Genomic DNA, 25372 nt, shown 5'->3' with positions numbered 1-25372 from the left:
AAAAGAATTGAAAGATTCTACCAATTTGTATAAACAAAGCCTAGGGAATCTGCCAGTGTAAGAGATATAAGACACACAGGTTCGATCCCTGGTTTGGGAAGATCCCCTGGAGAAGGAAATGCCAACCCACTCCAGGATTCTTGGCTGGAGAATCCCATGGACAGAGGAGCCTGATGGGCTATAGTCCATAGGATCATAAAGAGTCGGACATGACTGACTGACCGTGCACATACCAGAAACCACACCTATTTTAATCCCAGATGGGCAACTGAAAAACTGAGTGACTATGGGAAAGTTCAGGTTAAGGGGGATACGAAAAATAAAACCTTTGCTGCCTACCACACTAGGTTCTTTATCAAGGATAATCCTTGTCCGTGAACCCTGAAAGAGGAACTTCAAAGTTGCCAAAGGTAGAAATTAACATCCGTTATAGCATAGTTATTCTTTTTTCAGAATTCAACTCTAGTCTGGACTTACGAAAACAATGCAGAAATTTGAGTCAAAAGGAAAATATTTCTACTAATTTTTTGCTTTCGTTCATTCATTGTCTTTTTCCACAAAGTATGTTTCACATTATAAAAATTGACACAGGTTATTGAAAAACATTTTCATTATTTTATATAGTACTGAAACTGAACATGACACCACACAATAGTTTGTATATTCCATTTCCTCTCTCTTTATAGCCTATTTCATTTTCTCTCAAACTGTTATTATTATCATGGCGCCCAAATTTGAGACATGCAGCTCCCTTGGAAGGCCAGGTATAAAAGTTGTCTATAAGCAAATAAATCAGTAGGAAGGGTATTTGGGCAATGTTAACAATGCTCCCTACAGAACACTGTATAAGTCATATCTGGGGTATTTGTCAGAGCATCAGGGCCAGATTAAAAATTTCTAAGTTTAAATGGGAGTTCATGGTCCTCATACTTACTAAGGAAAGCCACTGATACAAACACTGAAACAAATTAGAAACCTTTGTAAATGAAAACAGTTTCCTGGCTGCGCTAGAGCACTTTGGGCTAAGATCTATGCTTATGACCATTATAACCTGATAGAGATCTCATTTATGCTCATTAAACTCATTATGAGTTTAAACGTTAAACTCATTTTTTCTGAAAGCAGGAAGAGGTGACCTTCCTGAAGGTAACAACTCAAGTAAAATTCATACAGTTTAAAAGAAGATGGACAGGACAGTTCAGGTTCTTTCATTTATTTATATGTACAACCAAAATAAAAATAATAAATATTATGCTATTCAGCAATGTGTAGCCATCTTATGTGATACTTTTTAAAGTTCTTGATTGCAGACTATGATATATAAGTATATATTTATAATAACATAAAATACAATGTAACTTTGTTAATGCTTTTATTAATGGTATAGGTGAAAAAATATATAAAATCTTGGTGGCCTCAGTAATTCACTTTTTGTTTTTGGAAATTTTTTTGATGAGTAGGAGAAAGTTGACAATATTTAAAAGCTGTATTTTAACACACTCTTCCTTTGATTCTGTCTCTGGTTAGCAAAACCTATTAATATTATGCTGCGATTCTCTCCCCTCTGTGAGGCTGTTATGCTTCCAAGAGTTAAGATCTGCGCTTTATCTGAAGAATTCTCAGCCTCTAGAATAGTTGATGTAGTAGGAATTCAACATTTACTGACTATTGAACTAAACCATTACTCCCATCTAAATGTTTCTAGTATGAACTCTGGAAATACTATTCATTGTCAAACAAGCTCCTATCACAATTCATTCTCATTGCACAATTCCAGAAACAAGTGTTTGCATTAACAAAATCTGGGCCTGAATAAAGAATGCTAATTTCCCAAGGCCCCACATACTAGAGGGTCTAGTTGCAGCTAGAATAATTCTAACTCGCCATTAGCACTGCCAAATCATTATTCCTCAATGCTTATGTAAAAATACTGCCTGTTTTGAATTTTATTTTGATTAAAGAATATAACCCTCAACCTTCTCTCACCCTGCTTCCTTGTCATTTCATGACTTGCTGGTCATTTTCCCACATTGGGTGAAGACTCGGGCCCAGGGGACTTAATCTTCTCTTCCTGTCTATCCCTTGTTCTCCATCATTCTGTTTTACTACAATATCTATCTGGATGACCTACCCAACATTTTAATCTTAGAGTTTATGGACTTACTCAAATCTAGTTAACTTCAATTCCACGTCCCATTAACATTTCATACCCATGGACACCCTTCTGACTGTGCTATCATGTGGAATGGTACCATCATTTCCTGATTACAGTCTCTCAGCCTTTTGCTTCTCTATTGCTGCCTTTCCCAACCCAAGATTCATTCTCTTCTCTATTGTTCTTTATATTAAAGATTTTTTGAAGTTTCTGATGTAAGATATATATATATATATTTACATATATACTCATAGTTCACAATAATATTACCATTCAAACTCTTATTCCTTTGGTTCAAGATTCTTACAAGAACTCAGGCACTGGACTCCAGGTAACTCCTCCAAATGTATCTCATATTTGGTTTAATCCAGTTTCAAGCCTTTTCTTAAGTCCATATTCTATTACATTAGATGCTGACTCCACTGTTGTCAATAAACAACATATATGTCTATCATTTTCCTCACTATCTGGCCAAATAACCATCAAGTTCTTCCCTGGTAGCTCAGTGGTAAAGAATTCACCTGCTATGAAGGAGATGCGGGTTTGATCCCTAGGTCAGGAAAATCCCCTGAGAAGGAAATGACAACCCACTCCAGTATTCTTGCCTGGAGAATCCCATGGACAGAGGAGCCTGGAGGGCTACAATTCATAGGGTATCAAAAAGTGAGACACAACTGAAGCGACTTAGCACGCACCACTGCATCCAAATCATTCATTCCTCTCCAACTGATTACATGCAATCAATGACTGCCAACCACTACTATATGTCATGGAATACAAAGAAAAAGAGATATGTGCCTCACCATGTTGGGGTATAGGGACAAGACTCTTCGACGACAGTCTTTAGAGCCCAGTCTCAGCACTTCAGGCACTTCCCAGCTCTTAACTGCTGATGGGAATCAAACGTCTCAGTCTCCCCTGACCCATTAGCCCCATACAGTGTGCCATGGCAGACCTGTGGAAGTCTCTGTTAATTTTACTGGGGTTTTCCTCCACTGCTATGGTAGCTTTGTTTACTCTCCTTATCAATGATTTTTCAAACATAATGCATTACCTCCCATTCCCTAAATGCCTGCTCATGTTTCACATGAGCCTTTCCTCCTACTGTTTTCACTATTTTAAGTACTCTTTCCTTGGCTAACTTGCTCCCACTCTCCAAGATTCAGCTCTGCTACTGTCATCATAGGAAGCTTTCTCAGATTTCCTTCAAGGTCTTCTTCCTGGGTTCCAGAGAATTCTATGCTTAATTCAAGAAAAGCACTTGTTGTACCTTTTTTTTTTTTTGTACCTTATTTTAACTTACTTATATCTGTTTCTTCACCACTACTCTGTGAAGCTAAATGAGCTGGTGAGACAGAGTAGGTGAATACCCTATATTCACCATGTTCAGAATCTCACCCAGATTCTGATTCTTAGTATACGACTTCAAAATGGATAATTAAATGGATAGATGGATGAATGAAGGAATAGCCATGTCCTTCTTCTTTTCCACAGGAAATTGAAATACAAATGTCACTCTTTCACTGATTCTTTTAGGAGTCACATCACTTCATTTGAAATTCCATTCAGTGAGTATTGAATTCTTCTTCTGTCCTAGAAGTTGTGATGGACTCTGAAAGTGCTCACCTGAGTGAGGCATTGTTCTCTTCCTCAAAGGCATCACAAATTGGAATGGGAATGAAGCATTTAAGCAAAAATGCATTATATAACATGTAAAGCACCACCCTTACAAAGGTGGTACTAGTGGTAAAGAACCCACTTGCCAATGTAGGAGACATAAGAAATGCGCATTCAATCCCTGGGTTGAGAAAAACCCTTGGAGCAGGGCATGGTTACCCACTCCAGTATTTTTACCTGGAGAATCCCATGGACAGAGGAGCCTGGTGGGCTATGGTCCATAGGGTCACAAAGAGTTGGACATGACTGAAGTGACTTAGAAAGCAGCACTCAACACAATCTTTCCCCCAATTTTGTCTCTTTATCTTTTGCTGGAAAACATACCTGGGACAATTTGCAAGCAAATAGAGATATAGAAGTTCCTTTATTAGCAAAGCTCTTGAAAGAGTATTCTAGAACTGACTTCTCTAACTTCTTTCAATGCTTTTTCTACTTTCACTTTTACATTTAATCTCCTGTCTTTATCAATCTATTGATGTCACTCTTTCTACCACTGATGTTCTCCTAACAGCCAAATTAAGAACGTGTAATCCGACATTTTGTCAAAGTTTGGCACTGTTGATCCCTGCGGAAGTGAAATTCTGACCTCATGACTGAGGCTAGTGCATCTGGACTGGAAGGACAGGCTTTGTGTTCTGAGTAGTGAGCTCTAGTTGGGCTGCAGAGCCCCAGACAGATAATAATATGACAACCTGCACATCCAGGTTTTATCATCAGATACTCTCTAACACAGGTGGCGCTGGTGGTAAAGAACCCACCTGCCAAAGCAGGAGACATATGAGATGTGGGTTTGAGCCCTAGGTTTAATCCCTGGGTTGGGAAGATCCCCTGGAAGAGAGCCCAGCAACCCACTCCAGTATTCTTGCCTGGAGAATCCCATGGACAGAGGAGCCTGGTGGGCTACTTTTCATCAAAGGTTTCATAAGCTGTCACATCTTCAACTATCAACATGGGGTCTGACTCATCAATCTTCTTCATTTCAACACTTCTCTTAGTTTTCACTTGCATAGTATCCACTGTCCAAAGCAGATCATCTTCTCAGTAAGTCAATCATCATAAAGTCATTTTTCCTATAAATGCTACCATATTTTTTCAAGTCAACCAATACCATTCCACCTCCTATATAGTCTGCTCCTTTATTTGCATATCACATCCACTTTGACATCAGTCACTGTTAAGTCTATAATCCTTGTTCCTGATCCATCAGTGTCTTATCTCTTCTCTCTGAGGATAAATGCACTTTTTGGTAACTGATATTGGCAACTTGTGATTCATTTCTTTTCATGTTATCCTACAAAATGCTGTTGAATTGATCTTGCTACATCCTATGTCTAAGCACACTGCACTGCACAAAAATTCTTCATCTCTCCCACTGCTTTACAAATTAAGTGTAAACTTTCCAGCTGGGTCTTCAAGTCACATCCCACACCTACATTCTCAGCTCTATCTTTCATAGTTTATCAGCATTACTGATATTAGGGCACATTTAGATGCAAATTTGAAACAATATTATAATTAAAGTGAAAGTGTTAGTTGCTCAGTTGTGTCCAACTCTTTGTGACCTTATGGATTATAGCTCCTCTGGATCCTCTGACCATGGGATTCTCCAGGCAAGAATACTGGAGTGGGTAGTCGGCTATTCCCTTCTCCACAGGATCTTCCTGACCCAGGGATAGAATCCCACTCTCCTGCATGGCTGGCAGATTCTTTACCAGCTGAGCCACCAAGGAAGTCCAACTGGGACTGCATCCTCGAAATTCAAAGACACTTGCTCCTTGGAAGAAAGCTATGACAAAACTAAACTAGACAGCGTATTAAAAAGCAGAGACATCACTTTGCTAGAAAAGTCTGTATAGTGAAAGCTATGGTTTTCCCACTAGTCAGGCACGGATGTGAGAACTGGACCATAAAGAATGCTGAGCAGCGAAGAATTGATGCTTTAGAATTGTGGTGCTGGAGAAGGCTCTTGAGAGTCCCTTGCATAGTAAGGAGATCAGGCCATCAATCTTAAAGGAAATCAACCCTGAATATTCACTGCAAGCACTGATGCTGAAGCTCCAATACTTTGGCCACCTGATAGGAAGAGCCTACTCACTGGAAAAGACCCGTTATGCTGTGAAAGATTGAGGGCAGGAAGAGAAGGGAGTGAAAGAGGATGAGATAGTTTAAATAGCATTACCAACTCAATGGACATGAATTTGAGCAAACTCCAGGAGACAGTGAAGGACAGGGAAGCCTGGTGTGCTGCAGTCCACAGGGTCACAAAGAGTCAGACAAGACTTAGCAACTGAACAGCAATGATATAACTAAATGTAGAATGGCTCCATGTTATATTATTAAAGGCAAAAAATAAAAAAATTAAAAAATCAAACCATCGCATGCAATATACCAAAAAAGGAATAATGACAAAATAGAAAGGTAATGTCAACACAGAAAACATTAAACAAGTTGATAGAAGCAAGAATCAAAAAAACTATTATATAAATTAATTACTAAGTCAGAATAAATTAAAAAAGCAAAATTATTCTAAGTATTGCTCTATAAAGGTTACTAATGCACATCTAAATGTAAGCCACAATAGTTGATAGCAAAATGCAAAATTCAGTTCAGTTCAGTCACTCAGTTGTGTCCAACTCTTTGCGACCCCATGGACTGTGGCACACAAGGCCTCCCTGTCCATCACCAACTCCCGGAGCTTGCTCAAACTCATGTCCATTGAGTCGGCGATGCCATCCAACCATCTCACCCTCTGTCGTCCCCTTCTCTCCCGACTTCCATCTTTCCCAGCATCAGGGTCTTTTCTAATGAGTTAGTTCTTTGCATCAGGTGGCCAAAGTATTGGAGCTTCAGTGTCAGCATCAGTCCTTCCAATGCATTTCCTTTAGGATGGACTGGTTGGATCTCCTTGCAGTCCAAGGGACCCTCAAGAGTCTTCTCCAACACCAGTGTTCAAAACCTTCAATTCTTCTGTGCTCAGCTTTCTTTATAGTCCAAATCTCACATCCATACATGACTACTGGAAAAACCATAGTTTGACTATATGGATTAGATTAGTCTAATGAGAAGAGCAAAGGTTGAGAATATTAACTTTAGAACAATACATGGGAGAGAAATGTGATTATATAAAAAGTATTATGACCAAATTGATCATTTAACATGACCTATAAATGAGGTAAACCTCACAACTTAGTTCCTGAAGGAAATTTGAGCATACTACCAATAGACAGCAACATTCAAGTAGACTGAAATACAGGAAGTTTTATGTCACAAAAAAACATAATTAGTTTGAACTAAACATTTTATTGGAGGAGGAAATGGCAACCCACTCCAGTATTCTTGCCTGAAGAATCCCCATGGACAAGGAGCCTGGTGAGTTACAGTCCATGGGGTCTCAAAAGAGACAGACATGGCTTAGCAACTACCCAACAACAACAAAACATTTCATTAATTTATTTGCTCACACATTACCTACTGGGGGAAAAGTGGCCTTGATCATATTAATATTTGATAACCCCATACAAGTTAAGTAAAAGCTATTTAAGAAAAAATTATTTTTCCCTTATTTTACTGAAGTATAATTGATAAAATTATATACACTTAAAATGTACAATGTTATGATTTGATATATGTATATTGTGAAATGATTACTACAATCATTAATTAACACATCCATCACCTTGTAGCTCTCTTTGTATGTATGCATGTGATAATGCATTCTGTCTCAATAAATTCCAAGTATACAAAAGAGGGTTAATTATAATCACCATACTATACATTATCCTCAGAACTTACTGATCTTATATTTTTGACCAGCATCTCTGCCATTTCACCCATCCCCTTACCTCTGCTAACCATCATTCTCCTCTGTTTCTATGAGTTCAACTTTTATTTTTTAATATTCCACAAATAGTGAAATCACACAGTATTTCTCTTTCTCTGTCTGGCTTATTTCACTTAGCAGAATGTCCTCTAGGCTCATCTATCTAGTTGCAAATGGCTGGATTTCCTTTTTCTTATTGGTGAATAGCATTCACTGTATGTACACATATAAATATTTTTCTCACATTTCCTTTATCCATTTATCCACTAACAGACACTATTATTTTCCCAACTTGGCTATGTGAATGATGCTCCCATGAACTTGGTAGTGCAGATAGCTCTTCAAGATACTGATTTTGTTTCCTTCTAATATAATTAGAGAAGTGGGATTTCTGGACATAGGGTATTTCTACTTTTAACTTTTCGAGAAATCTCCATGCTGTTTTCAAGAATGGCTGTGCCAGTTTGGACTCCCATCAACAATGTACAAATGTGCCCTTCTCTCCACAACCTGACCAAAACTTATCTCTTGCATTTTTGATAAAAGTCATTCTGATAAATGTGAGGTGATATATCAGAGTGGTTTTGATTTGCATTCATAAACTGGTTTCATGAAGAAATGGTGAGTGATCAATAGAATAATTTAAAAAATCATATAATCTTTAAAATGATCTCAGAATAAATTCGTTTCTGATTTTTACTGTTTCTGTATCTGGCTATCCAATAAGTTACAGAATCATTGCCTCTCTATCAACCTAAGAACTTATCATATGAAAGAGTTAAGAAATGACTTATTCGCTGAACCTGAAACAGAAATAGACAAAGGAAGTGGTATCTTCTGAGAATGGGAAATATGAAGCAAAAGAAAAACTAATAAACCATACAAAGTATTGGGAAACTGTCCCTGCTAGAATTCAGTCTGGAATTTGCTCATATCTGCCACAGATTCACTGTAGTTCACTGTACCCCTCATATCATACCCTAAACTACAGAGAGAGCAAGACTACTAAGCCAACACCAAAGAAAGGCACTGATGCAGAAAAGACAGTGGGACTTTTGAGGACGGCTCACAATAAATTAGAATGCTTTAAATTCCAGTTTTGTTTGGATCTTTCCAGAAGCAAAGAGGAAGATCAGTAGCTCTAGCTATCATACTCTAATGAATATGTGATACATAAATTTTAATCTTAAGCAATCTGCATTTGTAAATTACAGGCAGTTAGTAAAAACTCAATGATACTCAAGAAATCTATCATTTAAAGATATCTGATATGGAATTGCTAACTGAAAAAGACCGAATTTAGCTCTAGAACCTCACTGTATGCTCTCAGAGGTTTATGTATATTTTTCTCATTTTATTAGCTGTTTGTATTTCTGATTCTTGGTGTGTTTTCTCACATCCTCAATTAATTCCACTGTGGCTTTCATAAAGTGTTTTAATGAGCAATTCCTTAAATGGTCCATAATAGTGATCAATTCTTTTGTCCAGCAGGGACACCTCAGATTAATAACACCATATTTACAATGATGTCTAATAATGCTTGTTTCTTTCTTGGAATGCTTTACATAATATTTATAATTTTTAAGTTCATCCAATTTCTAGACAGGGATGAGACTATGTTTTCTATGAAGGAGTACGTTGTCTTTCCACTCTTTAACACCAATGTGCTTAGTCATTCAGTTGTATCCAACACTTTGTGACCCCATGAACTGCAGTCTGCCAGGCTTCTCTGTCCATGGGGATTCTCTAGGCAAGAATACTGGAGTGGGCCACCATGCCCTCCTCCAGGGGATCTTCCCAGCCCAGCAATTGAACCCAGGTGTCCTGCATTGCAGGCAGATTCTTTACCAACTGAGCCACCAGGGAAGCCCCTTTAACACCAATAAATGATCACAATCATAGATAATGTCACTAATGATAAGCTATATCAATCTCTTTAGATTTTTGTGTTCAAATTCTACTCTTCTGATCATATAAGGTGAATACACAAGAAAGAAATATCTGAGTGCTGATAAAAGGCAATTTCATATAAATTAAAGGCTATTTGAAAACCATTACTGACATCCTCAGCAGAATCCTTAATTGCTAGAAACAGACAGTTTAACCATTGTCACCTAGAAGAAAGAGAAGAGATGGCAAATTTCTTCTGTATTGAATATTATTAAAGAGAAAGGATGGGAGAGAGAGAGAGATTGAGATTCAGTTTCTGCATACAGCATGCTGCTGCTGCTGCTGCTAAGTCGCTTCAGTCGTGTCCGACTCTGTGCAACCCCATAGACAGCAGCCCACCAGGCTCCCCCATCCCTGGGATTCTCCAGGCAAGAACACTGGAGTGGGTTGCCATTTCCTTCTCCAATGCATGAAAGTGAAAAGTGAAAGTGAAGTCGCTCAGTTGTGTCTAACTCTTAGCAACCCCATGGACTGTAGCCCACCAGGCTCCTCCGCCCATAGGATTTTCCTGGCAAGAGTACTGGAGTGGGCTGCCATTGCCTTCTCCAGCACACAGCATGAATATGAGTATTTGCTGAAGTATCAGTCTGGTGTAGTATGGAAAGTATCTCTGAAATGTTCCTGCTTTTAGCCATCATCATGCATGTGGACAGCGAAACTACCCTCCCCCCCCCCCCCGGCAAAACATATGTTCATCCATTTAATTCATTCAGCCATCCGATGAGGATCTTAGCACCTCTCTTGTGCCAGGCATGGTTCTGAACTTTTAAGATACAGAGAAGAATGTGGCAGAAAATTTCCTGTCCTTATAAAAATACGTATTATAGCAGGATTAAGAAGACAACAAAGAAGTAAAAATGGATGAACAAAGCAAGTTCAGATAGAGATCAGTGCTCAGAAACAAACTTGAGATTATGTGATGTTCCCACATGGCTGGGGGTAGGTATACTTCAGAATGGGAAAGCAGAGGCAGTCTCTGAACGAAAAGAAACACAGCTTTCATTTACTTAGAGGTTGCTTATACAGGATTTTCCATTCATCTCTCTCTCTGGCTAACATGATTTGGCATTTCAATAATTATTATTGTTCCATATAAGTACTGAAATGCCAGTCAATAAATGATTATTGGGATCCCACTGTGTCCTCAGCTCCAGTACAATTGGAAAATGTGGTAGAATTCAAACAAATACTTCCACTGCTGTGATAAAACATGAGGTGGCGAATTATGCTTAAGTCAGTAAGTACTTAAACTTTCTTGTTTTGAGAGCAGAGTTTGACCTTAAGCTTCTCCAGTCCATCCAATTCCCAGGAACTCCTCCAAAAGGAGGCAGCATTTGTTGCCTGCCACTAGATGGCACCAATTATTTTCACATTTTTAAGATGAAAAAACAAAAAAATAGGAAACCAACATATCTTTTTCTATGCAATGGCCACATTTAAAATGGAAAAATGTTATGTTATGAGCACTATGATTAATGAAATGATTATTCTTTTACTAGTGATTTGCTTATAGCAGGGAATCACAGTAACAGCATTATAGACGGTATGTTCATTCACTCACATTCATGTCTATTCAACACATATTTGTTCCAAATAATCTTTTTGAAAATATATTAGCAGTATCTTTGAAATATTAAAAGGGAAAATAGTAATTGAATATGTAGAAAATATATATCATAATTTAATATAGACAGGGTCAAAATATTTGATAAAAATATGATATTACATATAATTTTTATAAAGTTTTGCAGGAAATAGTTTTAATAAAAACAGTAGAGTTGTTTATTTTTGTAATTCCCACTTTGTCTCAAATAACAGTAACATTTATAAGTATATTTTTAAAAAACATGGTATTTATTATTTCAATTAAATGCAACAAAAATTATTATGAAATGTAAAATGGGATGTGAATCACTTAACTAAAGGTATATCTGATATTTTATATCAAAATGTAATATGGATAGCTTAATAAAACTTAAAACTTCAGATCTAGAAAAACACATTTTATCATACACCCTCCTTTTTTCTGACTGGTTTACAGTTCCATTAAAACATATGCAAGATTTTTTTTTAAAGGAAAAGAACATGAAATATCTTCATTTTATTTTTTATAAAAGAAGTGGCTGGTAAACATTTAAAATATGTTTATTCAGAAACAAAATGAACTGTTTTCATATCTGCCACTAGAAACATAAAAATGGCTCTGGAATAAATATAACCTGCCATCAGTAAACTTCAGAGTTGAAGTACAGAGACAAAACGAGAGTGCACGTAAAATGCACAGAAAAGAATGTATACGCATTCATACGCTCCATGAATGTCATAAATACTTATAGTAAATTAAATCAAAGAGGAAATTTGCATGTTCACCATGCTAACATATCTATTTTAAAAATCTAAACATCTGTGTTACTTCAGGATGAAAGATGAGTGCCTCCAACTAGCTGTTAATGTGACTGTCACCACATTTCCTTCGTTTTAAAAAGGCCCCAATATAATACTCACCTTAATACTGGCCAGAGTTTTTTGCCTCATGTTAAATAAGGTTCTGTATCTCTGTTCTTCCTCATAGATTCTCTCTTCACAGGCGTTTTTCTCGTTTGCAAGATGATCAAACACAGCTTGTGCGTGTTCCTTTTTCTCTCTCAAGGTTATAAACTGGTCCCTATGAAGAAAGAGTTGTATTTGCCACTATTCAATTCATATTTAATTTTCTAACATGTATTTATGATACAGTTAAAAATACGCAACACTGAAAAGTCTTAGAACTGAATTTCTATGGAAAAATTTCCTGGTTCTTTCCATATGCCTGTGCCCATGACATGCATCTAAATGAGCCAGGTGGAGGACGATTTCTGGAGATTCAGCGGATTCTCTTGGCTGCTTAACCAGTGCACCTCTGTTTTGTTGTCACATAGCTCCAAGGGTACATTCTGATCAGATTAAACCAACCAACATGAGGCTAATTATTCACCAGTAAACATATATATTGGGGGTTCCCTGACCTGCCTCTTGAGAAACCTGTATGTAGGTCAGGAAGCAACAGTTCAAACTGGACATGGAACAACACACTGGTTCCAAATAGGAAAGGGAGTACGTCAAGGCTGTATGTTGTCACCCTACTTATTTAACTTCTATGCAGAGTACATCATGAGAAACGCTGGGCTGGAAGAAGCACAAGCTGGAATCAAGATTGCTGGGAGAAATATCAATAACTTCAGATATGCAGATGACAGCAACCTAATGGCAGAAAGTGAAGAGGAACTAAAAAGCCTCTTGATGAGAGTGAAAGAGGAGAGTGAAAAAGTTGGCTTAAAGCTCAATATTCAGAAAATGAAGATCATGGCATCTGGTCCCATCACTTCATGGGAAATAGATGGGGAAACAGTGGAAACAGTGTCAGACTTTATTTTGGGGGGCTCCAAAATCACCGCAAATGGTGACTGCAGCCATGAAATTAAAAGACGTTTACTCTTTGGAAGGAAAATTATGACCAACCTAGATAGCATATTCAAAAGCAGAGACGTTACTTTGCCAACAAAGGTCCGTCTAGTCAAGCCTCTGGTTTTTCCAGTGGTCATGTATGGATGTGAGAGTTGGACTGTGAAGAAAGCTGAGTGCTAAAGAATTGATGTTTTTGAACTGTGGTGTTGGAGAAGACTCTTGAGAGTCCCTTGGACTGCAAGGAGATCCAACCAGTCCATTCTAAAGGAGATCAGCCCTGGGTGTTCATTGGAAGGACTAATACTAAAGCTGAAACTCCAATACTTTGGCCACCTGATGCGATGAGTTGACTCTCTGGAAAAGACTCTGATACTGGGAGGGATTGAGGGCAGGAGGAGAAGGGGATGACAGAGGAAGAGATGGCTGGATGGCATCACCAACTCGATGGACCTGAGTTTGAGTGAACCTCAGCAGTTGGTGATGGACAGGGAGGCCTGGCGTGCTGAGATTCATGGGGTCGCAAAGAGTTGGACATGACTGAGCGACTGAACTGAACTGAACTGAACTGATAGCTCAGTTGGTAAAGAATCCGCCTGCAATGAGGGAGACCTGGGTTCAGTCCCTGGGTTGGGAAGATCCCCTGGAGAAGGGAAAGGCTACCCATCCCAGTATTCTGGCCTAGAGAATTCCATGGACCATATAGGCCATGGGGTTGCAAGGAGTCAGACATGACTGAGAGAGTTAAAAAAAAAAAAAAAAAAATATATATATATATATATATATACACACCTAAAGTGCAATAAGATGAAAGGCAAGAGCTGAATTCCATATAGAAGGCACTCGCACATTCACTAAATGTGAACAAGGGCTCCTATTTTCAAATTTGCTGACAACAGCCAAAGTGTAGCGAAAGAAACACAAAAACGAGTACCTGTGTTGAGCTGATGAATCAACTAACCTTGTAGCTTACCCTAACTAGAGGCCTCTTGTTATGTAAAATAATTAACTTCCTTATTATTTAAGCTTGTGTGTGTGTGTGTGTGTGTGTGTGTGTGTATGTAGAGTATATGTGAAAGAGAAAGTGTTAGTTGCTCAGTCCTGTCCAACTCTTTGCAACCCCATGAACTGTAGCCTTCCAGGTTCCTCTGTCCATGGAATTCTCCAGGCAAGAATACTGAAGTGGGTAGCCATTTCCTTCTCCAGGGATCTTCCCTACCCAGGGATCGAACTTGGGTCTGCCACACTGCAGGCAGACGCTATACCATCTGAGCCACTGCCACTATGTATCTTGTTATTTGCAATTAAGTACATCCTGATTTAAAAGTAAACTTATCTTTTTATGGTGAAATCAGTTATATTAGGAACTATACTAGTAGAAAAAATCATTAAAAAGTGGTTAAAACAATGCTGCAAAAATAAATGTATTTTAGAAATAATTGCCAGAGTTGATCAGTAACCCAGAATCCAGAATAAGCAGAGTTGCAAAAGCTCAGCACAGTCTTATGTTACCCACATTCGTTTTCATCTCTACTGGTATGGAAAATTGAATCATTTTCACAGTTAGCTATAAAGGCAGCAGGACTAAAAATTTTGAGGGTCTAAATGGTGAAGTACTTTGAATATAATATCTCATTTAACATAACAACCACCCCATGAAAGGATAATTATTATGGCCATTTACAGATGAAAAACCTAAACTTCAGTATACTAAGCTTGTACAAGCTAATTAATAAACGACAGACCCGGAATTCAAATCCAGTTCTGACTAGCTGTATTTGATTCAGCAGCTCAACACAAAATACTCATTTTTTTCCCCTTCTTTCTCTATGCTGGCTGTTATTAGCAAATTTGAAAACATGACTCTGGTCACATGTTTTAGATGGGTGCCTCTTCTTTTAAATGGAATAAAGCCCTCCCCTTTCATCTATCTCACCCTTGTTTTTTCCACTTCATCTCTCATACTAACTACATCCATAACTCTTCTATGGCGTCCTATGGAAGTATTCACTAATAGCAACATTGACACTAGGTGAAAGAATCAGTAGATTGTCCCTAATACAGTTAATCTGCAGTAATCTGTTCCAGTCCTAGTTCAGGAGTCAATGTGCACCATCAGAAGAGCATACAGTTTGGAACAGGACAAACCTACACTGGAGTAGTTCCACTACTAATTAGGGCTGCAGTCTTCATCATTTGCTTTCCCTGAGCCTGTTCCTTCAGCGTTCATGTGTGAATGTTATGACTGGATATAAGAATTTACTGTGAGAACTGGATGAGATAGGTGCTTAGATTGCCCTTACAAAATACCTGGCACACTAGGAAGTCAATCAATGTTAGCTTTAAATCTTATTTGACACTGTCATCACTGTTAATTAATAGATTTGTAAATGACACGCTGTTCTTTTTCTCCTCTTCCAGGGTAAAGGCAGAGTTTAGTCAAATTTAGGGAGGGGATTGATTCATTGAAACTTGGTGACCATTCTTGCTTTAAGGCAATATAATCTAGGTACAGGACGGAAGGAAAACTAAGCGTTGAAATGGTAAGAATCTTGAAGAAAAAAATTTCATCAGCTCCCCTATAACATCTTTGCAATTTTAGTGTAAATGGTATAATTTCAGGCTTTTCCCTTTAAGCCCCAGATATTTTTAAAGATAGTAAATGACACAGATAAATATCTTTCAAAGAAAATATTTCCTTTCTTTCTTACCTGATATTCTGAATATGATCCAGGAATTTTCAGATAAAGCTGTATGATTATTTTGAAAATAAGTTTTTACCCTCTCTCCTGTGGCAATAGCTAAACAAATCCTGTGGAGTTCATTGACTTGACTCCATTAAGATATTAATACATAGTATATTAGATTGTGCATAACATTTTTCTGATATTTTAATCTGTCAAGTGTTATGATTTGCTAATGGTGTATTAGCCTTCTATATTTAAATCAAACCATCACTTTTAAACATGTCCAGTGTAAATTCCTCCAGTAGTCCTCCAAATTCTGTTCTCAATGTGTTATAAAATAGGAAATAAGAACCAAGAGGAGTGAACGAAGAGTATGTAGTTTCTCAGTGGGGAGGGCAGGCCTATGGATACAGTAAGCCTTAAAGCATGATCACTCTGAAAGGGAAAGGCCTTTGTCAGGTATGCCTCAGACAATTAAGACAATTAATGTAAATACATTACATGAAGTAATAATACAATATCTATTTCTAAATTCTTACCTCACAAATGTTATCAAAAAGGTTGGGTGAAAAAAAACCATATATTATTAACCATTTCATATAAGTGAGAAATACTGAAATTAGTGGGAGAGATTATGAATTTCATAACGAATAAAAGTTCTTATGCTTGGAAAAGGAGAAACATTAGCAGTTGTTTAAATAAGAATAAACCCAGAGGAGCAACAAAAAAATGACAGCAATTTATGATCATGTGTTTAGACAAAAATTATAAAATATCACCTGTATATTTCACACCAGATCATGACAGAAAATATATATCATTTCAGGAATAAATTTTAAACAGGGAAATTTGATCACATTTCTTTTATAAGTGATATAGTAAGTATTTAATATTTCGATAAATTTAAAGTACTTACTTTAAGTAGTCAAGTGTGTGATCAAAAGCAATCTTTTCTTTTTCTTTTTGTTCTAAGTTCTTATTCAATTGAATGATTTTTGAATGATAAACAGTTGTTTTACTTTTAGCGGTCTCTATTTCTTTAAAAATTTGTGAGTGTTTATCCTGGGGAAAAAATAAGGAATACTAGATTTTAAATACTAGAAGTTTCAAATTCTTGCAATTTAGGAACACAAAGAGTTTTTGGCCATGTGAGCAATTAAAAGCAAACAGTAGTTAAAGAGGGAGGGGACACATGTATACTTATGGCTAACTCAGGTTGATGTATGGCAGAAGCCAACACATTACTGTGAAGCAATTTTCCTTCAATTAAAAATAAAGGCATTTGGTGAAACAAGAAAATCTGTTCAGTTCAGTTCGGTTCAGTCGCTCAGTCATGTCTGACTCTTTGTGACCCCATGGACTGCAGCACACAGGCTTCCCTGTCCATCACCAACTCCTGGAGCTTACCCAAACTCATGTCCATTGCATCAGTGATGCCATCCAACCATCTCATCCTCTGTTTTTTCCCTTCTCCTCTCGCCTTCAATCTTTCCCAGCATCAGGGTCAGTTCTTGCATCAGGTGGCCAAAGTATTGGAGTTTCAGCTTCAGCATCAGCCCTTCCAATGAATATTCAGGATTGATTTTCTTTAGGATGGACTGGCTGGATCTCCTTGCAGTCCAAGGGACTCTCGAGAGTCTTCTCCAACACCACAGTTCAAAAGCATCAATTCTTTGGCACTCAGCTTTCTTTATAGTTCAACTCTCACATCCATACATGACTACTGGGAAAACCATAGCTTTGACTAGACAGACCTTTGTTGGCAAAGTAATGTCTCTGTTTTTTAACATGCTGTCTAGGTTGGTCATAACTTTTCTTCCAAGGAGCAAGTGTCTTTTAATTTCATGGCTGCAGCCACCACCTGCAGTGATTTTGGAACACCAAAAAATAAAGTCTCTCACTGTTTCCACTGTTTCCCCGTCTATTTGCCATGAAGTGATGGGACCAGATGCCATACTCTCAGTTTTCTGAATGTTGAATTTTAAGCCAACTTTTTCACTCTCCTCTTTTACTTTTATCAAGAGGTTCTACCTCTAATCAAGGCAAACAACAATTCAGGTTTATATTCTTTCCTTGAGCATTAGATCTGATCAGGTTTCCTAAAAGATGGGTTAGAACCATCTATTCTCTCTCCCTCTCTACTCTGCACTAACTTGTCTCCCGCCCCGCCCACACACACACACACCACACACACACCTGCACACCTGAAGGACGTGTCTTTTAATATGTCAGCATGTGGTCACTGGTTATCAAACATGTACTCTGAAGGCAGGCACGAATATATATTGTTCTGATGTTTAAGAAAAAGAAGTCAATGTTTAATACCAGAATAATTCCCCAAGGCTGGCCGGTACAATCCAAGACTGGAGATTTGATTTGGCACCTATCTGTGCATGATCCCTTCATAGCTGTTGGTGTCTACACTGACTGGCTGATTTCCTGACTGTGTGATCAACTCAATGAAGGTTGCTGACTCCACATCTGGCCCAACTTCCAGCAATGGATTCCAGTCTTAGCTGCTCCCCTTGCTCCTATTTTCCTCCATTTTCCCCTCACATGCTTCATAATTCTTTCTCTCTTCTTACCGGTTTCAAGAAGAATGAATTGCTAACCTTGTATGCTTATTTTCCTATAAAAATCTTCTCTTTGTTCAAGGTTTGGAACACTGAGTACTGTATTTGAATTTTCATAACATTCACTCTTTTTTTTTTTTTTCCTGGAAGCTCTGGAATTTTTCCATTAATAAATGAGATGATTTGGGCTTGTTTGTTTGCTACCAGAATGTAGTCAAGCCAGCTGACAAGGATTCTTCAGTGGACCCCCTAAAATATTATGTTACTTCTAGGAGAAAATTAAACCTTTAAAAAGTGTGAAAAGGCACAAATATGGGTAAAAATAAGTAGGTATGAGTCAGAGAAGATGGGTAACTGTGGGTCTGGCATGCTCTCTACTACTCTTGACTTTCAGTTCAGATTCCATAACCCACACCTTAAATCTTAAATGAAGACTTTCATGGGAAACTGAGGTTTCAGAAGCAATGGTGTCAACAACTTAGACCACCAATTCAGTGATGCTGAAGGCAGTGCTAGAGATTTTACTGTAAAGGAAAGAGACAGTGCACTTTCTGCTGACAGCAGTGAAAAGCAAAAAGTATATCTGTCGCTTTTCATAGGCAACATGGGGCTTCCCCGATAGCTCAGTTGGTAAAGAATCTTTCTGCAATGTGGGAGACCTGGGTTTGATCCCTGGGTTGGGAAGATCCCCTGGAGAAGGGAAAGGCTACCCACTCCAGCATTCTGATCTGGAGAATTCCATGGACTGTATAGTCCATGAGGTTGCAAAGAGTTGGACACGACTCAGCGACTCACTTACTCACTCATAGGTACCATCAGTGAGGCTTTGATAAATGTGAGTACCATATCCCCTTCCATGGCATCAAAAATATTAGAGATATCCCACAATGAGAAAAGAAATTGTTAGATGCCACATGTCAATCAAGAGTATATGTCTGTGTATCCTGAGTATGCAAAATTTGGGAGACCCCAAGAACCATTAGTGAGCTTTTATGTACGCTGAAGTGTCACTGGAGCAAACTGGAATTTAGGCATAAACAACACATTTATAATTTGGGAGGGTTATTTTTTTCTCTAGCCTGGTAACAGGTTTCCGCAATTTTGAGGCTCTCCACCCAAAGACAGTTTCATGCCCAGACTTGGAAGGTTCTGGAAATCTGAAACAAAGTTAATTAATGCTTTACTATACAACATTTTTCGTTACTTTATATAAATACTATGAAACCACATATTTTCAAAATAGTAGATAATATAAATTATATTCACTCTAAATTATTAATTTCAAATACACTTTTAAATATTTAAGATTTAATAATATTTTCACATTATCTAAATGTACTATTTCCAGGTTCTACACATAAGATTTAATATGGGGCTAAACATAGTAAAAATTCAGTAATACTATTTAGCTTGGGCCACGACTGAATGTTTATGCAGAGTAAAAGATAAAATTATTTGTCTAACTTGGGTTCTTAGAAGGTAGCAATGCTGCTATGAAAAGTGAAAGTGAAGGTGTCAGTTACTCAGTCAAATCTTTGTGACCCTGTGAACTGTAGCCCGCCAGGCTTCTCTGTCCATGGAATACTCTAGGAAAGAATACTGAAGGAGAAGGAAAGTCATTATCTTCTCCAGGGGATCTTCCTGATCTAGGGATCAAACCTAGGTCTCCTGCACTGCAGGCAGATTCTTTACCATCTGAGCTGCTGGGGACACATAGTATTATTTATATACCAATCAACATAATGAGGACTTAACATATGCTATTAATAATGTCTGCAATTTTCTTTAGAATAGAGTTCCATAGCATGACACACAGGCATTCCTTCTTCTAGGCATTAGCCTTCTCACTAACTTAATCTCTTTTCAGTCTTATTAACAGCTAACCTGCTCTCTGGTTATGCCAAAGTGCTTGCAATTCCACAAACACATAGCATTCTCCCATGACCTCTTTGCTTTGCAAACACAAGGTCTGTTTCTAAAATGTCCTAACTTCATTTCTTCATCAAATTAAAAGCTATATAGTAATAAAAGTAATGGGAACCATTTGTTGAATGCTACCAGCGCCAATTATTCTTTCAGTCTTTTTGGGTATATCTGTTGCCTACAACATCATAGCAAGGCAAATATTCAACCTCTGATCTTTCTATTAGTAGTTCTTGTTCTTACACATCACCTCCTCTGAAAAATCCTCCTGGATGCCCTCGATTCATCTGTGTTTACTCCTGCTTGACTCTTCCCACACTATTACACTGCTGTCGTGGCTCTGCTCACAGCATATTAAGGCTGTCTGATCCCAACAAGATGTATTTCTCGAGTGAACCAAGTTCTCCTTTGACTTCCCCAACTCCAGAAACTTCCAACAATATTTAAGACATTTTAAGTTTTCAACAGTAATTGGAAAGACAAATTAATGTGAAGGACAAACAAAAGACAAAGAAGCCTACTCTAATCCTCCAACTCTTAGTAACTTCTATGATGCTGAGCATACACACAAGGTATTCAGCCATATTTTCCACTGAAATTTATTTGTATTTGTTAGATATACCACCTTTGGCAATTTTTAATTAATATTTTAGTAAATATGCAGGTGTGGATTGAAGAACTCTGGAGGCGTTCCACTGCAGTCTTGAACACATATGTTTTCTCTTTTGTGACACATGTTACAAGTGCTTTGTTATTAAGAACAGTAGTATGCTGGGTAGTGAGAGCTGGCCTGAATGCTTTTTCCCTGATTTTAATGGAAATGCACATAATGATTTATAATTAAATGTCATGTTTGCTGGAAGATACTGGTAGATACTATTACACATGTTATCAAGTTAAGACTTTTTAAAAAAATAAATAAATGGCTTTTGAATTTTATCAGTTTTATTATAGGTGAACTGTCTTTCATTTCTGTATATGCAGTGAATTATATTAGTACATTTATGGTGAGTCATCTTCACATTCACCAAAGGAGTCTTATTTTGCATAGTATATTCTTTTCAGCATACTGCAAAATTCAATTCACAATATATTTTAAACTGTCATTTATGTTCATAAGTGAGATCACTTGCACATTTCTTTCTTATATATTTTTCAGTTATGGTTTCAGGGTTATATTTTTACATAATAAATTTAAACACTTTCCATGCTTTCTTATGCTCTGAACCTGGTTTTTATAGCGAGGCTTATAAAGTATCTATGCTTGTCCTTGCCTTTACTAAAATTACACCAATTTTATTGTTATTGATCTATTTCTGCTAACTTTTTCTTAGTTTTCATAATTTATCTTTTATAGATAAATTATATAATTAATCAAGATTTTTAAGACAAATTGTTATGCAATTTTGTATATAATTATGCCTGTTATAATTCTTCTCATAACATGTTCTCTCTGCCTTTAATAGATATGCCAAATACTTTCAGTTGTTTTTACCAAAATACTTTATTGGTCATACCAAATTGTAACATTGGCCCATCTCATAAATTTTGCTTTATACTTTATCATCAGTCACTTGTAAGTAAATTGTAAATTGTATTTCTAAATATTCTTAACACTGAAGTAAATAATGAAAATGTGATTAAAGAATATTTCCAGTGGTCTACATATCACTTATTGTTATAATTTTGGTACTGAGTTATGATTTTACTTTATTAGGGTCAATAAAGTAACCTGTATGATTTGACCAGTATAATGTAATAGTTAACAGCATAGATAGATTCTAGTGACAGATATAATGAATCTCAACACCATCATTAAGAAGGTGTGTGAAACTGAGCAAGTTAATTAAAAAACAATGCATCAGATTCTTCAACCACAGAATGGAGATTACAGCACACTCTTCATAGAGTTATCATGAAGATGGAAAAAGTTAATAGGTCTGAGCACTTAGAACCATGCAAAATATTTCTTAAAAATACAAAACATTAACATGTTATTATTATTATACATAATATTTTCCTTGGTACTGTTTAAAAATATTTCTTTTGTGGCCCTGCTGCTGCTGCTGCTAAGTCGCTTCAATCGTGTCCGACTCTGTGCGACCCCATGGACGGCAGCCCATCAGGCTCCGTCGTCCCTGGGATTCTCCAAGCTTTATTCAAATACAATTGCACCTCTACCTCATGGCCAACATGCTGTTCACTGACAAATCCTATTGGTGATGGTGGTTGTTGTTCAGTCTCTAAGTCTTGTCTGACTATTAGTAGCTGTTGGTGCTACCTTTAAAATATATTCAGAGGATGGAAAGTAAAAGACAATGCTTTAAATGATATATTAAAGCCCTCTGATATACAGCCAGTTGGTTCACGCAGCCTACATACCAGCTTGAGGGTAACATGTCAGATATAAACAAATGCTTTAGTCTGTACACTGGTCTCATCTTCAGAAACATGGTACTGTCTAAGACACTACAAATCCCTCTAGGGATTTAGGAAAGGTAGGAAAGGTAATCGGAAGATACACTAGCCCAGTGGGAAAGACACTGTAAGAGAGAAAATGAAGACACAGAGACTCTGTGTGTGTGTGTGTGTGTGTGTGTACGTGCACGTGTGCACCCCTATGTGCACACATGCATGCAGAATCAATTTAGTGCAACCAATTATAAATGACATTCATCTAAAATTAAATTTGCTGGAATAGTTTTCATTTACATGAAGAGGCTGCAAATTCAAAATAATTTTTTGACATTAAATTTCTTACCTCAGTTTTCATTATTGCCTCCTGGGTTTTCTTCCCCTTTCTTCGCAATTTTTTCTTAGTTTTTTCTACATTTCTTTTAACTTCTTCTCTCTTCTCAGTTACTTCATCTAGCAACTATAGGACAATTTAGAAATTAAGATGTGCAGTATTAATAGTCCAATTTTCTTGGTTTAGGGTAGATAGTTCCCAAGCGACTATTTTAATAACAACAACATATATTTTGGTGTAAAAGGAAAGGATGACCACACATGAATTACAAAAACATACTATGATATCCATAATCCTAATATCAACTTGAATAACCAAAGAAAATAAAATGGTAATCAATTTTAGCTAAGTAATAACAGCTAATAAACTCACATAGAAATAATAAATTTTCCTGACAATATTTAAACATTTTAATCAAAATTAAAACTCCAAATTTTCAGTACTCATTATAGTGTGTGAAAACTTATTCTTCTCAGAATTTATGCTAAATTGATAGTGTTCATAATTTATACACTACTAAAGAATAAACCAAAATTGATTACTGAACTACAAGAAAGTAGAAAACAAAGGCTAGTATAAAGTAAAAAAGTAAGTCATTAATCTTTTCTGGTACTCATTATCATTCTCAGATGATTACACCAAGGCTTTGATGTAACTAATAAACTCCTATCATTAGTATAAGGAGGAGCCATTGTTAAAATAATTTATCTCACTGGTTCTTAATATTGGTTATATATTCATTATATGAGCTCTGGGATAAGCACTGGAAGTCCTAAGTTGAGATGTATACTCAGAGTTTGTTGTTTCCATGGTTTATGCCCTTGAACAAGTTGCTTCATGCAGGTAGGCTCAAGTTTTCTCATGCCTATGTTACAGCTAAACTCTCTCTTGCTTATTCTACAGAGATGCTTTGAAGATCAAAATAAAATTTTATAATAAGGAAACTCAAAATCACAAAGTTTTTAATAAATGAAATTCTGAAAAGTAGTAAAGTCTAAAAATACAGTCACCTCATCATTTGCATATAAAAAACAATTCTGTTGCCAAAATGGCCCAAACGAATATATGCATGTTCGCCCTGCAGCTGAGGACAAGAATGTATAACTCTTACCACACCTTCTACTTCTTCAAAAGACTAATGGTACGATGTATACATATTTTTTCTATTAAATCTTTTTTTGGGAAGGGCTAGTAATATCAGTTACTGCCATAAACTTGTTGTTTTGCAAATATTTTATCAACATTTGCTTATTTTTCATCCCAGCTGTCTTCACTTCATCTATACACGTCACAAATTTACCATGAAAATGTCAGGACGCATTATCTTTCATATTTGAACAAGCACAGCTTTGGAATTTTACTAACAAGCAGTGAAGACTTTGAATTAAATTTCCTACAGTGGGTAATCATACCAGAAAAATAACCACTCATTCATTTGGGAATTGCTTTTCCTGGGTATACTCTAAGTAAAGTTCCAGGAAATAGCATTAATACTGTCTTGCTGTGTAATTCCACTGCAGACCACTTGTGTGATCCTGGAATAGTTAGTTGCTTATTTTGTCCATGCTTTTACATCTTCCGATGTGAAATCCTAATTTTCCAAATGATACTGTAAATTGCATAAATGATTTAGCCACCTAAATATTCCCGCAAATTAGTTTCTGGATTAATGATAAATGCTTACATCAGCATGTTCTTGGTGGCAAGTTTTGATTTTTTCAGCTTCTTCTTCTAGTTTAAGCAGCGGTTTCTCCATTTCTGCCAGTGCTAGGGAATAGATTGCTTTCTTTCTCAGAAGGTCCTGCTTCTCAAGTGTCTGTTCGTCTTGAAGGCAAAAGAGTTTTTTCTGCCAGCAAAGATTATTAAATAATTCATTGTTATTAATTACCTAAACATTTGTTGAGACTTTATCCTGTGCTGGGTAGTAATATTTAAAAATCAAAACAATAAATGCCACCATAAAAAAGCAATAGGTAGAATATAGTATATTTACAGTGTATATTTAAAGATATTATTAAAATATAGTACATTTAAAGGCATTATTAGAAAAAATGAGAAAAAATTTAATAGACAATAGAAATCAAATATTCTTATGTATTGGAGGATAATAAAGTTAGAGGACACTTTAATGACAAATTTTGTAATATATGTAAGTCCTGCAGTCTAAGACTAAATAAAATCAATAAGAAGAAATCCATAAACTATTAAGCAAAAAGATCTGGAATATTATTGAATTATTGGGCTTATAAACAGCGAGAAAAAAAATGAGACAATTTGGCATTTTCAAACATACAGAATTTGAGAGACACTGCTTTTATATGTTTTAAAATATCAAATTTGCCAGCAGAAAAAAAGTACAAAATTTATGTTTGCTTCAGAGAAGAACAGCAGTACAGA

The 25372-nt window shown here is 36.7% G+C and overlaps 1 protein-coding gene across 1 annotated transcript in view; it reads right to left on the bottom strand.

Moving 5' to 3' along the window:
* Positions 1-1998: 1998 nt before the first annotated feature.
* CCDC178 (coiled-coil domain containing 178) overlaps positions 1999-25372 on the bottom strand; it is a 171291-nt gene continuing 147917 nt past the window's right edge. The window contains exons 15-19 of the mRNA XM_069568311.1: positions 24660-24821; positions 22988-23101; positions 16647-16792; positions 12108-12267; positions 1999-2127 (exon numbers count right to left, since the gene is read on the bottom strand). Of these exons, the coding sequence (XP_069424412.1) occupies positions 1999-2127; positions 12108-12267; positions 16647-16792; positions 22988-23101; positions 24660-24821 (711 nt within the window). The remainder of the gene's footprint in view (positions 2128-12107; positions 12268-16646; positions 16793-22987; positions 23102-24659; positions 24822-25372) is intronic.

Source organism: Ovis canadensis, chromosome 23 (assembly GCF_042477335.2).
Source record: "Ovis canadensis isolate MfBH-ARS-UI-01 breed Bighorn chromosome 23, ARS-UI_OviCan_v2, whole genome shotgun sequence".
Taxonomy (NCBI): Eukaryota; Metazoa; Chordata; class Mammalia; order Artiodactyla; family Bovidae; genus Ovis; species Ovis canadensis.
The sequence above is the reverse complement of the archived record's forward strand: the minus strand, read 5'-3'. Positions and strand labels throughout refer to the sequence as shown.